This window comes from Lipotes vexillifer, unplaced genomic scaffold, assembly GCF_000442215.2.
Source record: "Lipotes vexillifer unplaced genomic scaffold, Lipotes_vexillifer_v1.1 scaffold1126, whole genome shotgun sequence".
NCBI lineage: Eukaryota > Metazoa > Chordata > Mammalia > Artiodactyla > Lipotidae > Lipotes > Lipotes vexillifer.
Genome location: NW_006781401.1, coordinates 1061182 through 1075091, shown reverse-complemented (window position 1 = coordinate 1075091; position 13910 = coordinate 1061182). Strand labels below are relative to the sequence as shown.

Genomic DNA, 13910 nt, shown 5'->3' with positions numbered 1-13910 from the left:
GACAGATTTATGCCGAGGGGGGCCTGCAGCTCAGAGGCCCAGGTCAGGAAGTCCAAAGCTGGTTGGGGCCTGTGGCCTTGGTGACAGGCACTAAACCGGGGCTTGTCAGGGCTTCCACCCAGCAGAGAGAGAACACAGGCTGTTTTCCCAAACTGGCCCCGCCCCTGCATGGCCCAGTCCACGTGTGGCTGGGAGATAGGGGAAGAGTGTTATTTAATCCCACACATGCTTTGGGGCAGGTGTCAGCACCATTTTACAGATGAGGAAACTGGTGCTTCAAGCAGCAATGTCACTTGCCCACGATCCCCTGGCTGGAAAGTGGCCCAGAGTCACCCCAGGGGAAGTGAACCTCCCCTTGTCCTTTTGCCTGAAATCCAGTCCATCCTACCCCACTTGGGAGTCAAGGCGGGGGAAGGTTCAAAGAAACAGGAAAGAGCCCAGAGCAGATTTGTTTATCCTTAGATAAATTTTGTACAGAGTATGTTAGAGTCAGGAGTTCTCAGCTTTCACCCAAAAGTCAGAAGTTATTGCAGTTGTGCCCAGTGGCTCTAGTGGTGGAAGGGAAACTTCGAGAAAGCTGCCCGTGTTCAGAGAGAGGAAAACTGTTTAAAGTCAGGGGTCCGCCCTGCAGGGGCCACACTGGGGCAGGGGTCAAGAACAGGAGGAAAGGAGCGTAGGGGCAACAGGGTGGCTTGGGCTTGGGCAGGTTGGGGGCGGCCTCCCTACCGGAAGCAGCGCCCGGGGCCATCTGGCCAAGACCTGCAAAGGGGACAACAGAGCCAGGACCAGGATGCCTCGGGGCCCTGGCTGGTGGGGCCAGCCGGCGCCTCAGCCCCGCCGCAGCCCCTGCAGCTCGTGGGCCACCTTCTCCAGCTCCGCCTCGATGGCCGACAGGCTCTCCAGCTCCTGGTCCTAGGAGAGAATGTGAAGAGTCCCACGGGGACTGGCCCAGGGAGCCTGTGCCAGTAGCATGGGGCGTGCAGACAGACTGGTTGTGCCCGGGTTAGCTGTGTGGCCTTGGACAGGTGGCTTTGCCTTTCTGAGTCTCAAGGGCCTCATCTGTTCCATGGGGACAGTGATGCCACCCTGCGGGGCTGCCCTGAGGGGCACTGGGCGCAGAAATGTGCCCTGGTGGACTCACTCAGGCCCACCGCCTCCTGAATGGCTCTGGGCAGGCACGTGGAAAACGAAGCCTCCGGTGCCCTTCAGAGCGCCTTCCAGTGCCCCGACCCCAAGGCCTAGACTGTGACGATGGCTTCCTGGGTGAGGCCGTGCCTGGGTTTCCTGTCTGCCACGGGCCTTCCTACCTGAGGGGTCAGCAGTCTGTGGCCCAGGTTTCAGGACGTGAGAGCTGCCTAGGGCTGGGCTTGCATCCTCAGTCCCAGTCACTGGGTGCCCAAGCTCCAGCTGCCAGGGTGGTCCAGGGCAGCAGGGGACCCTCTGGGACTGACACCCACAGAGCATGCCCTCAGACTCTGAGCAGGGGTCAGGGAAGGCCACGCCCCAGCTTTGACCTGAGAGGGGTGGTCTTCCTGGGGTCCCTGCCTGATGCCAAGCAGAGGGCACCCACCTGGGGCCCAGTCAGAATAGATGGATGATGGTTGCCATGGAAACAGGGACCCCAGAGTCCCCCATCTTGGAGTAGCCCCCGCCCGGGCAAGAGTTCTGTAATTTGGGGGCTGTTTCTAAGATCTTTGGGCTGAGTGGACGGGGCCCTGCTCCATCCTGTCCACAGGACTCAGAGGTCCCCATTTCTCCGCCCTGCAGTCCAAGGCTCCCTCTGCCTGTGGAGAAGGGAAGCTGGAGGGTGCCCCAAGGCACCTGGCTCTCTCCGGCTTCTGTGGGTGGGGAAGGCAACGATCAAAGGTGCCCAGCCTTGGGGAGGGCTGGGGGGCAGGCTGCTGCTTCCTGGAGCCCCATCCCCTCAGTCCTTGGAGACACAGGCAGGTGACCTCTCTTAGCGCCAGCTCCCAAGGAGGCTTCCTTCTTCCTCTCAGGCTGCTGGGACCCTGGTCCCAGGCCCAGGGAATGGCTCGGGGACCCAAGGAAGGGACCACATCCTCTTCTGGGTGGGCAGAGAGCACTGGGGCCAGAGCCTTGAACATGTCCCACCCCCATAAGGCCCCGATTCCCACCTGGGCACTGAGGCCTGAAGACCCCCCAAGGCCTCCTCCAGCCCCGAGGTGGTGTCGCCAGCCTGCCCCAAAGTCCCATCCCATCCCCTCCTATGGGACCATGTCCCTGCACCCCACTGAGTTTCCCAAGTAGCCCTGGGCATGGCCAGGTTTTCAGAGCTCGCGTGCATTCTGATCATGATAATGAGGTGAGCAGGAAGGACTTCTTACCCCCATTTCACAAATGGGGGAACCGATGAGGCTCAGAGAAGGGGAGTGACTGGCCCAAGGTCACCCAGCTAGGAGGCAGGACCCTCGGTCTTCTGGCACAGGTCCATGCCTTCCCCACCCATCACCACCAGGCCCTGAGGTCCAGCTGGCCCTGCCCCTGCTGCCTTCGCCATCGGGGTGGGAGGCAGGGCCTGAGCCTGGGAGGAGGGTGTGGTTGGGCTGCACGGGGGCCAGGAAAGGACATGGATGGACCAACAGTAGGGCCTTCCCAGGATGCCTCCAGTGTCCCCTCCTGCCGTGCCCTCCCAGCTCTCAAGGCCAACGCTGCCCTGAGCCTGGATCCCCCCAGGCAGCAAGTAGCCCTCCCCAGGCCAGTCCCTACCAGGTCTTTTTAGTTTCCAAGCTCTCTCCATCCAAAGCTCCAAGCTCCACCAGTCACTCCCCTGTCCTGCTCCCAAGCCTGCAGAGGCTCCCTATTGCCTTCAGGACAAAGTCCCCGCCCAGCACCTCCGGGAAGGGGCTTGACTCACCAGCCCTCCAGCTTCTGTCTCCTGTCTGCCAGCATTCCTGGGTGCCCCCCTCCGTGAGCTGGGGTTCACTTGCCCCTCTGCCTGACACACCCTTTCCCCTGTCCCTTCCCAGCTTCCCGAGAGCCCCCTGTCTGAGTGCCCCTCCAGTCCCAGACTCCAGGGAGGACAGTGTCCCCTCAGTGGTGCAGGGGCCACATGTCTGGTTGCAGCTGACGCCCAGCTGGGCCCATGCTCCCGGGGCCTGGCCCAGGGCCGGCTCCCCCCGCCCCATACCAACCTCTGGTCTGCGGTTGGCGCTGCCCTCCTCCTCTTTCTTCTCCTCTGGGTAGCCACGCACCGGGAGGGGCAGGCCCGCCTCGACGCTGTCCTCCCGGGAGGATGGCCTCCAGCCTCGTGGCAGCGGCAGCCCAGGACCGCTGAAGTCGTAGCCCCGGGCCCGGAAGGAGAGCTTCATGGCCCGGTCCGGGTCCTCCTCCTCCGCCGCCTCCCCCTGCGGCCGCCTCTCGGCAGTCAGCTCCTTGGCCAGCTGGTCCATCGCGCTCCGTCGCTTGGCAACCTCCCACTCCTTGGAGGGCCGCCCCTCCCCCTCCTGCTCCGGCTTCGCGCTCTTCCCGCCCCGGAAGAGGCCTTGGGGGGCCCCTGCCGTCACCTCCTCCTGCAGGCAATGCTCCCGCTCCCCCTTCCCCTTGGGGGACGGAGCCTCCTCAGCCCCAGTCTTCCCGGCTCCGTCCACAGCCAGAGCCTCGGGCCAACCTGGAGCAGGCGGTGGACAAGAGCAGGGTTATGAGGGAGGCACCGCCACTTTCCCCGGTCCCTGCCACTCCCCGGGGCCTCTCTGTGGCCACGGTTGGGACAACAGACCCCGTAGGCGGGGTCCAGCTCAACCCCTCACAACGGATTCCATTGGGAGGGAAAAGCCATCTCGACACCATGCTTTACAAGACCCACTAAAGCTCTGTGGGGTGGGTTGGCCAGAGCCTGCCTCACCCTAGAAGCCCTGGCCCGGGGGTCACCCAGCTGGGGAGGGAGGAAAGACCCTGACCAGGGCCTCACGAGGAGCCACAGGGGCTTTCCTAAACCCTGGGTGAAGCTAACAGTGTCCCCAGACCAGCCTGTTCCCACCTGTCATGCTGTCCCTCTGTTCCCAAAGCCCACCCACCCACGCTGCAAAGTCCCTCTCCCCTCCGGGGGTGGGGTGGGGGAGCTGCTGGGGAGGGGCTATGTGGAACAGTGGGAGATGCAGGGTTTTGGGGTCAGACAAGCCTGGGTTGGAATCTCAGCTTTTACACAAATTAGCTGTGTGACCATGGGCAAATTACTTAACCTCTCTGAGCCTTGGTTTCCCATCAGGCAAATGGAGATAATACCTACCTTTCAGGGTTGTTGTGAAGGTGGAATGAGATTGTGGGTGAGGCTCCCCCGCTCCGTCCCATCCCCCTCTCCCCGACACATTTGTTGGTGTCTCAGACATCATATATACTCTCACCCCTCTGCATCTCCTGGTAGCTGAGGCTCGGGTGGGGGTTAAATGCTGCGGTGGGGGCGCTTTCTTCCTCCGGGACAGCCGCCTCTCCAGCCTCGGCCTCCTCTTCTCTCTTTGCCTGCTGCCCTTGCTCGGCACTCAGGCCCTTCTCTCTGCCCACTGGACCCTGGGAGGGGCCCTCGCTGTCCTCCTCAGCCTGTGGGCCTGGGTGTTTCTGGCTGGAGAGGCTGGCCAGGGGGTGGGTATTGGAGGAGGCCTCCTCCTCCCCTGGGGCCTGGTTGTCCTCCTCAGCCTTGGACCCCTGCCCAAGCTCCGGGGAGGCCTGAGGCCTGGCTCCATCCGCATCTTCACCATTCCTCTCCACCTCTTTAGAATCTCCTCTTTTTTCCGTAGCATCCTTGGAGGATGCCCCTTCTGTCCCCTCTACAGAAACAACAGAGCAAAGTCAGGCCCTGAGGACCAGGCTGCACGTGGGATCTCCCCAGAGCCCAATTTCATATCTTAGTCACTGTATCTCTTGGCTTCCAGTAAGCCCAGCCCAAGACACCCATGAGAGAATTAGGGTTGCCCTCTCCATGTCTGGGTTTGACCTGAGCGCAACTGGATTATGTTTCTTTCTCTGTAATTTTACCTCTCGAAGCAAGATGTGATTTTTTTTTTTTTCTAAAAAGACCTTGAAAATGACCCCAGAAGATAGAGCCTTGAATTTAAAATTAAGACAGCAGTTGAATTGCTGTGTGATCTTGGGCAAGTTCCTTAACCTCTCTGTGTAAGAGGCACCATTACTGCAACTTCATTCTCCCCTCTGTGCAGGTATTCTGTCTTGAGCATCCTGTGAAAGTGCTCAATTCCTCAATGTTTGTCAGGTTTCATTAAAAGGTATTTTCTTGTAGCTGCTTTGAAGACAGCCTTCTAACTAGTAAAAATCCCTCCCACTGCTAGAATGATCACTGTTGAACAAGACACTACCAAGTACATTCCATCATTTGACTCCAGGTGGAAGAGCTCCCATGCCCATTTGACAGAAACTCAAACCGATCCTCAGAAAGGTAAGGTGGCCTGTCTGTGCTCACAGTCAGCAGTGCTGAGCCTCGAACCCAAGCTTCCAAATGCCAAGTACCGGCTGCTCTTTGCACTGACATGTGGCTGCCACCCCCATTAATGCTACACTATTCCCCTCCTACAGCCCATGGCAGACATCTAGAGTCAACCAGACACTCATTTCCATGATGCCAAAATGTGGGAGTCCCTGCTGTGCCCCAAGCAGCCACTAGGGTGACAGCCCTGACCAATGCGAGGGCACCTCGGCCGCACCAGCAGGCTTCCCCTCTCAGCCCCGACGGAAGACCACTGACATCCCCGCTCTTAGGAACTGGCCCTATTCACTCACCTTCCACATGCAAAGAGCAGGGCTGCAGGGGCAAGTGTGGGGCTGTTTCTAGGCAGAAAGGTGAGTAACAGAGCATCCCCTTGACCTAAGCCATGATCCGTGACCCCTAAAAGCTCTCTGGTTTCAAGAAAGATGATCCAGGTTCATTTAGTGTTTCAAACCTACCCCTCTGGGATCCTGCTGCCACTAGGCTACGCTAAGGCACCACTAATTCCCAGGAGGGCAGGCGCTGGGCGTGGGGACCCTGCTGCGGTGGCCACTGGGAGGAGTCGAAGCTGCCCATCTGCCAGGCCAGAGACTTCCCGCCCGAGAGTGTCAGTCCCTGCAGTGGGCAGATGGGACCGATCAAGGGCTTTGGAGTGAGACAGACCCAGATTCACATCTCCAATTATGCCTTGGGAAGGCACTTCAACCTCCCTGGGACTCAGTTTCCCCATTTGTAAAGAGAAGGAAATATGAGCTGCCTTACAGGGCCTAAAGGAGGGGCTTCTGACTCCCAGGAACCCTCCATCTATCGTAACTACGGTTATTTTCATCCTCCCTCCCCTGGTCCCTGGCCAGACTGGTCGGCACTGACCCTTCAGCTCGGCCTGGTCATTCTGCTTCTCAAGAACCTCTGAGAGTTCATCCTCATAACTGCTGTGTTTCTTCTGCTGATGTGCCCTCTCCTTGGCTCCTGTATGAAAAACGTAGAAAAAAGTCCCATTTGGTCTGAGCTCCACATGTTTGTCTGTGAGAGGGAAGGCCTCTGTTTCCTCATCTGTAAAGTGGGCACATCATGTTCTGGGCTTGCCCAGTGAGAGACTGAGGGGGCAGGAGCTGGTGGGGGGTGGTAAGGGCTGGCTGCCCCCTCCTGGCCCCATCACCTCTCCAGACTCCATTTCTCACCTAGAAAATAAGAACAAGCCCTGCCTGCTGGCTCATGGAGCAATAAAGGCGCAGATGGAGCAGATGGTCCCAGGGGCAGAAGTAGAGAGTGGAGGGCCCTCAGGACCTGGCTGGTAGCTAGGGGACCCTGCAGCAAGAGGGAATAGTGACTGCTTGTCCCCTCATGGGGGCTCTTGATTCACGCAACCCCTGTTCCCCCTGGACCCCATAAGCCCAGGCTGAGCTCTTGTCTACATCCAAGCCCAGGGTCAGCACCAGAGACCCTTCTCCCTGCATCAGCCCCCTGCATCAGGCTATGCTGTCTGCTCTGTCTCCACCCGTCCCTGGTTCTTGATGGTGGCCCGGGCCAGGCCAACTCTGCAGTTGGTGGTGATTTTTTCCCATGATGAGAATTTCCGGGGTGGCCAGAGCAGGCTGACATGGGGGCTGTGGGCCGGGGGTACGTCCAGATCTGGCCCCCGGCCGACTGGGGTTCACACTTCTTGGTTAATTCCCTGCTCTGTGACCTTGGGTGACTTGGGCAATCCAAGACCTGGTTGCTCATCTATAAAACAGGGTTGCTGCATGGTAAATGCTAGGATAGAGGTGTGCAGGAGACATGAGAGTACAGAAGAGGGAGTGGGTGGATGAGTGGATGTATGGATAGATGGATGGATGGATGGATGGGTGGATGGACAGACAGACATACAGATCTATCCCATACTCTGTTTTTTTTTTTTTTTTGCGGTACGCGGGCCTCTCACTGTTGCGGCCCCTCCCGTTGCGTAGCACAGGCTCCGGACGCGCAGGCTCAGCGGCCATGGCTCACAGGCCCAGCCGCTCCATGGCATGTGGGATCTTCCCGGACCGGGGCACGAACCCGTGTCCCCTGCATCGGCAGGCGGGCTCTCAACCACTGCACCACCAGGGAAGCCCTATCCCATACTCTTTTAATAGAAAATAATAATGTACCTGTATATTGGACACTGTTTATATTAGACACACACACACATATGTGTGTGTGTATGTGTGTAAACAGATGTTTCAGGACACATTCCCTATAGTAGTCTCCACTGACATTATATTTAATTATTTAAATGCAGTAAGTCAGTCATTCAATACTTAATTTAAAAATTATCCTACTGCACTCCTAGCAACGATATGCAGTGGATGTTTGTCTTCCAGGAGGACGAGCGAGTGAGAGAAAGAATGGCGTGCTAACTTGGGGAGGGTCTCAGGGAGCCCTCCTGCTGTGGTTATTTTCACTTGCCACCTCCCCAAATCCCTCTCCATTCTCACACATGGCCCAGTCTGCCCCAGAAGCCTCAGAGTGGGGGCCTTCCCTGAGCCCCAGCAGCCTTCATGCCCTCCACCCTACCCCATCCAAGACACAAGCCCAGCCTTAAAGATGGGCCCTCACTTTCTTTGGAGGGAGACGCAAGATTCGTGCTCGAGGGCCATTCTCAGGGAGAGGCACAAGGGTGCCTATGGCCCTGCCCCAAATAAAAGCCACTTCCCACAGGGAGTCAGCCTGGGGCAGATGCAGGGCCAGAGCCCATTGTTTGCAATTTGCCAGGGAGGCCTCTGTGCCTCACATGAACCCAAGATGGAGCCTGGGGCTGGGCAGAGCAGCTAACTCTGTGGGATGACATCAGCCTAACCCTCCTTCCCAGCATCCTATCCAGGCTCTGCTTGAACATCCTCAGTGACAAGGAGCTCACTACCTCACAAAATCACTCCATTCCCAAGAGCATCAGTAGGTTTTCTTAACCTCTTGGAGAAAGCCATGTCTCGCTCTGAAAGCACACTGAAAGTCTGGTCTGTGTTTTGGGGCAAGCAAGACCCTGCTTCTCCCATCTCCCCCTTGAGCAGAAGCTCACAAGGGCAAAGGGGCCCCTCCTCTCTCCTGGAGACCAGTTTTCTTTTCCGTTAACAGAGAAAAGGGATCCTCTCTGCAACCTAGTCTTGAAAGTGTCCCCTCTAAAATGGCTGAACTCCAGAGACCATGGGGTATTGGAAGAGCTGCACCTGGTCTCGGGATGTCCTTAACTTACTATGTGACCTTGGACCAGTCACTCAACCTCTCTGGGCCTTGATCTCTTTAATTACATTAATTATAGACCGGACCAGGTAGCACAGAGGACCCCACCTTGCCACCCTATAATTGAAAGGCAATAACTGAGTATCAGAAACAAGACCTTGCTCAACCTTCCAGCATGATTTTCTGACTCTCAGTTACTGGAATTTACTCAGATTCGCGTGCAGCGGTTGGAAAATACCTTGGAGAGCGAGGTCTTGGAGCTCTTTCAGCAAATTCTGATGTCGCAGGATTGAGAGGATCCGTTCATCTGCAATGAAAAAGAGTCGTTACGGGTGGTTTCCAGAGAACAGCCCAGAAAGAGATTGCCATCAATATTTTCAGCTGAGCACAAGGAATTTATTCTGGAAACTCAAAACCTGGGTGGTAGCAGCAAGATTGGGTCTCGAGATAACACTTCTGAAATGACCTCCTTTCCAAGGTATCTCTCCATTTGCTATTGTATCAGAAAGGTCAGCCACAGTCCCTGCACCCAGACCTTCGCCAAGAGATGGCAGCCCCTGAGGTGATGCAGGGGTGTCTCTAAGCACAACATGTTTTCTCATCCCCATGCCTTTGCCTGTGTTGTCCACGCCACCTGGGGTGCTCTTTTTTCATTTTTCTACTTACTGATTTTCAACTTTTATCTTAAAGCCCAGCCCCAATGCTAATGTTGGATCTATCCAACATTGACTGCCTGCTTGGAAAGCTTTGTCCTTCTCATGCCCACCCACCCATAGTGTTCTTTTACTCATCATACATCTAGAGGGTATCTAGCGGGTGCCAGGGGTTGTTCTCGGCACTGGGGATATAGCACACAAAGCCTTTGTCCACAGGGAGCTCACATTCTGGTGGCTTGCTGTTCCAACCCTGGTTTCATTCTGCCCAGAATTCTGGTTAATTGTGTTCATATCTGTCCCTTCTGCTAGTCTGTAAGCTCTGGGCTCACAGGGGCTGTAAGCCCTTCATCTCTCTATACCACCCTGCACAGGCCTGGCTAAGGCAGGCACTTGGTCAGTGACTACTGAATTAAATCACTGAATTCCATCCCAAACCACACACCCATATCCTTGCCCCCCAGCCCAGCAGGCAGCAGCCCCTCACCCCAAGCCTGGCCCATACCTCCTCGGAGTGTCTCGAAACACTCCTGGCTGACAGGCATGGGGCTGGGTTTGGAGAGCGTGTCAGAAATGACCTCCACGATGCACTTCATCACCTGGGAAGAGAGTGGGGCAGGTTGGGGCTGGTTGGGGCTGGTTGGGGCATGGGGCTCAGTTCCTTGAAGTTCCAGGGTAAATTTCTACGGAGGACATAAGGACATTCTCTTGTGTCTTTAGGAGTCCATGGACACCTAGCTCAGGGGCACAGCTCTGCTTTCTTAGCTACATAGTAGCAGCAACAGTAATAATTAAAAACCAAAACAAAAAACCTTACACAGTGCTTACTTACCAAGTGCCAGGCACTCCAATCACCGGGCCGGCAGGAGCCCCTCTAAGGTAAGGGTGGGTACCCTGTACCCTCTCATTGCAAGGGTTTCTCTGAAGATGGGGAAGCTGCTCCTGGGCATTAGAGGTGTGTCTTGCAAAAGTACTTTAGTCTTGCAGATGCCCAAAAGGTCAGCTATCTCCAGGAGGCCTTTCTGGACCACCCAGTGGAGAACAAAGACCTTTCCTGGCTCTACCCTGTCTGGAAACAAGACTTGGAAAACTCTCTCTAGATATCCATGGTGTTGTCACACGCAGGGAGTGACAGCCTCACAGTCTGGCTCCATAGTCACCCACCAGGTGAATCCCCTGGCTGGATGTGGGCACACATCTATCTGCTACATCTGGGTGTCCATCCCAGGCCGACAGCAGCCATATCTCTGAAAGTCTTATCTAGTGCCCAGCAAGGTGCTATGGATAATCAGGCAGCCGATAAGTGAATGATATCTGAAGATGGTGCCAACTGTAGTGTGATATCCTAGCTGTGTGATCTTGGGCAAGCGACTTGACCTCTCTGAGCCTCAATTTCCTCATTTGTAAAATGGGAGTGAGAAGACCTTCCCAACTCCCCTCCCAGGGTGATGAGGCACAGATGGGAAAATACTCTATAATGCATGAAGTGCCTCACACACACCCAGGGAGGGATTCACGACTCCCCACCTGCTGCAGCTGCCTAGAGTTGGGCAGAGGAGCAGGAGGTATCAGACACGCAACAGGCAACACTGGTGGGGAGTGGGGGGGTGGAAGGCTGTGTCTACGGGATGCCAAGGCAGCCCATCCAAAGATCCAGGATGGCAAACCGGCAAACAGGCTCTACGGTAGTCATGGCATCCTAGGTTAAAACATGCAGGTCTTCACCAGCTGCTCCGGTGTCTCTGACCCCAGGCTGCTGAATAAAAAGTGTGTCCCATAAGGGACCTGGCAGGGAGGAGCTTATAGCCTGCACCCTATATCTCCCTGCAACCAAAAGTCTTGCACTGGGGAAATCAGGTAACCACCAGTCCATGAGGACAGATTCTGGGAGAGAGGAATTGGTTATGGGTCCCAAGAGTGATGGGGAGGTCATGAAAGGAAGCTCTAGGAATAAAAATGCTCATTTACCGAGGACCAACTACGTGCCAGGTACTTCACATGATTCCAATCCCTTACAACTCCCCTCAAAGGAAATATTATTATAGACAGTAAAAGGGGAAGCTCAGCAAAGTTAAGGAATCTTCCCAACATCACACAGCTACGGTGAGTGGTATAGGTTTAAATTTAGGGCTGTCTGTAACTAATGAATAGGAAATGAGCAAACTGAGGTTGAAATCTCTTTGATGTTTTGGGTTTCAACTACAGCCTCTCTGGAATAGAAGAAAACAGCTCCTGAAAAGGCAGGGAGTAGAAATTTCTCTGACTCCCAAGTGGAGGTATCTGTGAACATCAGAGACTGGAAAAACAGCCCCAACTCAGACATGAATGAATTTCGAGTATACACCCAACACAGAGTGTCTTTTGCTGGCCACAGAAGCCCCTACCAGTGTCTTCTAAGGCCCTTTCCTGGGTGACCTCCACCAGCATCCCCAACTGGCTGGGACCCTGGGTGCAGGAGCCATGATCAAGAGTGTTTTCACTGTGGCCCTTTGGGAGAGCCAGCCAGGGCTTTAGTGACTGGGGGACGGGGCGGGTGTGTTGCTGGCAGGGCTCTGGGGAAGAGCAAAGCGGCAGGCCGGAGCCAGGCAGACGAAGACTGCTCCCGCAGGTCGGTGGACGACCACAGCCTCAGAGAAGTCACCCCCGCCAGCCCGTGGTGGGCCTGTGAGATTCGGAGTGTTCAAGACAGGGGGCCTGGAACCTGGGCCCCGCGGGTAAGGCACAGGCCCCATCAGGCTGCACACCCAGCTCAGAGGAGGCGGGGGAAGGCCCCACAGTAGGAGAGCAGGGAAATCTGGCAGACTTTCGTGTCTTCTTTTGGCGAAGCTGTCCCCAGGCTCAGCAGCCGCAGTGCTGGCTCTTGGCTTTCTGTTCCTGGCCCCCATGCCGGGGCATCCCCACACCCCTTCTTACCTCAGTGTCCCCTTTATTCATAGGGCTGTTCACAGGGAGGGCAATGACTAGGAAGAAAAAGAGAGAGCTGGGGTCACTCCTCTGCTCCGTGGGGAGAACGCGGTCCTTCCAGACTGGTTCCATCAGGCGCGCTCCCTCTTAAGACCACCTCCACCCGAATGAGACGCTGAACTGATTTTATTTCCCTTCCCCAGCTGCTGCCCCCCTCCGCCCCGGAGGCGGCTCCCAGAGGCTGCGCTGAGAGCCCTAACCCTTCCCCTTGGGAAGGCTCGTGCTCTGGACGGGGTGTGTGAGCTGAAAGCAAGAGCTGTGCAAACAGGCCAATGGCTGAGTGGGATCGGGGTGGGGGAGGATGAGGGAGCGGCAGAGAGACCCCAGAGGTGACAGAAAAGAGGGTGAGGGGAGCGGAAGAGATGGAAGAGGAGGACTGTGACGGGGGATGGGAGAGACAGAAGTCAAGGGCAGACAGACGGGGGCAGAGGGAGGATGCAGGGGGAGGCAGGCGAGTGGGGAGCCCTCAGCGGTCCTCCCATCTACCCCGATGACCTTGGCCGGCCACGACGCAGAGCCGGCGCCGGCCCTGAAGCAGCCCAGACACGGGGTGGGGACGTCAGGGGACCCTGCCCCGCGGGGTCGGGAGTCCGAGTCAAAGAGTCAGGCCTGCGGGATCAGCTCCCGGGCCCCTTTGCGGGGTCGGGTGGGAGGCGAGGCGCTGTCCGTGGCGCTGAAAACTCGCCGCGCCGGGGGGAAGGCATGCAGGAGCGCGCGGCGCTGCGCGGTGCCCGGACCTCAGGGCAGGCAGGGGCGCCCGGGACCCTCTCCCCCAAGGCCCCGCGCTCGCTCACCTTGCCCGGCGCAGAGGAGAAGCGCTAGGACCGCGGCGGAGCGCATGGCGAACCCGGGGCGCAGAGCAGCTGGCGGTCTGGGGCCGGGCGCGGCGCGCACTGGGACGAGGGGTGGCTGGACTGGTCGCTCCGGGCGGCCTCGGCGACACAGGCGCGGGGATGGGGGTCGCAAGGTCTCCGTGTGCGTCCGCCAGTCGACCCGCCCCCCGCCTTTCCCCTCTGGGCTCGGGCACTGCAGCAGTGGCACCCTCGCGCCCCACTTATATACACCCCGGACCCCGGAAATGACGTCATCGGACCCGCCCCTACCCCCTTTTCCCATCCCTCCGGGGGTCTGGCCGCAGTTCGCACCACCCCCAGCCGCACGGCTGTTGCCGATGGCCACCGCCTCGCACAGCTCTTGGGTGAGGCAGCGAGGCGGATATCTGGCTTCCAGGAGGCAGCACGGGGGACTCAGCGGATCGTCCACCCCTCGACAGCTCCACCGACTTGCTGTGTGTCCGTGGGCAAGTCACCTCCAGTCTCTGGACCTCGTGGGCCGCCGAAGTGCGCTGAGGTCCTGCCAATTCTAGCGCACCACTCCTCCTTGCTCCTGAAGGCCCCCTCCTGAGGGGGTCTTGCTTCCTCCATCCCACTGGCTGGAGGCGTGCTCACCGTTCAGGGCTCCCTCAAATATCTAGGAGGCCGTCTAGAGGTCCCCGACCCCTTGTCTGAATCAGGCCTCTCTCTCTGGCAACCCAGTTTTGTGCTTTCACGATTTCTAATATGCATTTATGTATTTGAATAACGTTTAGTCTTCACTGCTTTCACAGTCCTGAGCAGGGCACCTGACAGAGTAAATGC

The 13910-nt window shown here is 57.4% G+C and overlaps 1 protein-coding gene across 2 annotated transcripts; it reads right to left on the bottom strand.

The window, feature by feature from the left end:
• Positions 1-716: 716 nt before the first annotated feature.
• Positions 717-13315, bottom strand: CHGA (chromogranin A). Of its 2 annotated transcripts, none has more exons than XM_007454720.1 (8): positions 13068-13315; positions 12223-12269; positions 9815-9908; positions 8895-8963; positions 6326-6424; positions 4362-4781; positions 3153-3628; positions 717-912 (listed from the first exon to the last, which is right to left on the bottom strand). In XM_007454720.1, exons 1-8 carry the CDS (start codon positions 13111-13113, stop codon positions 829-831), a joined length of 1335 nt encoding a protein of 444 aa, XP_007454782.1. In that variant the 5' UTR covers positions 13114-13315; the 3' UTR covers positions 717-828. The 2 variants fall into 2 exon arrangements, with proteins under 2 accessions (XP_007454782.1, XP_007454783.1); XM_007454721.1 differs by having other exon boundaries at positions 829-912; positions 4356-4781; positions 13068-13113.
• Between the last annotated feature and the right edge of the window lie 595 nt (positions 13316-13910).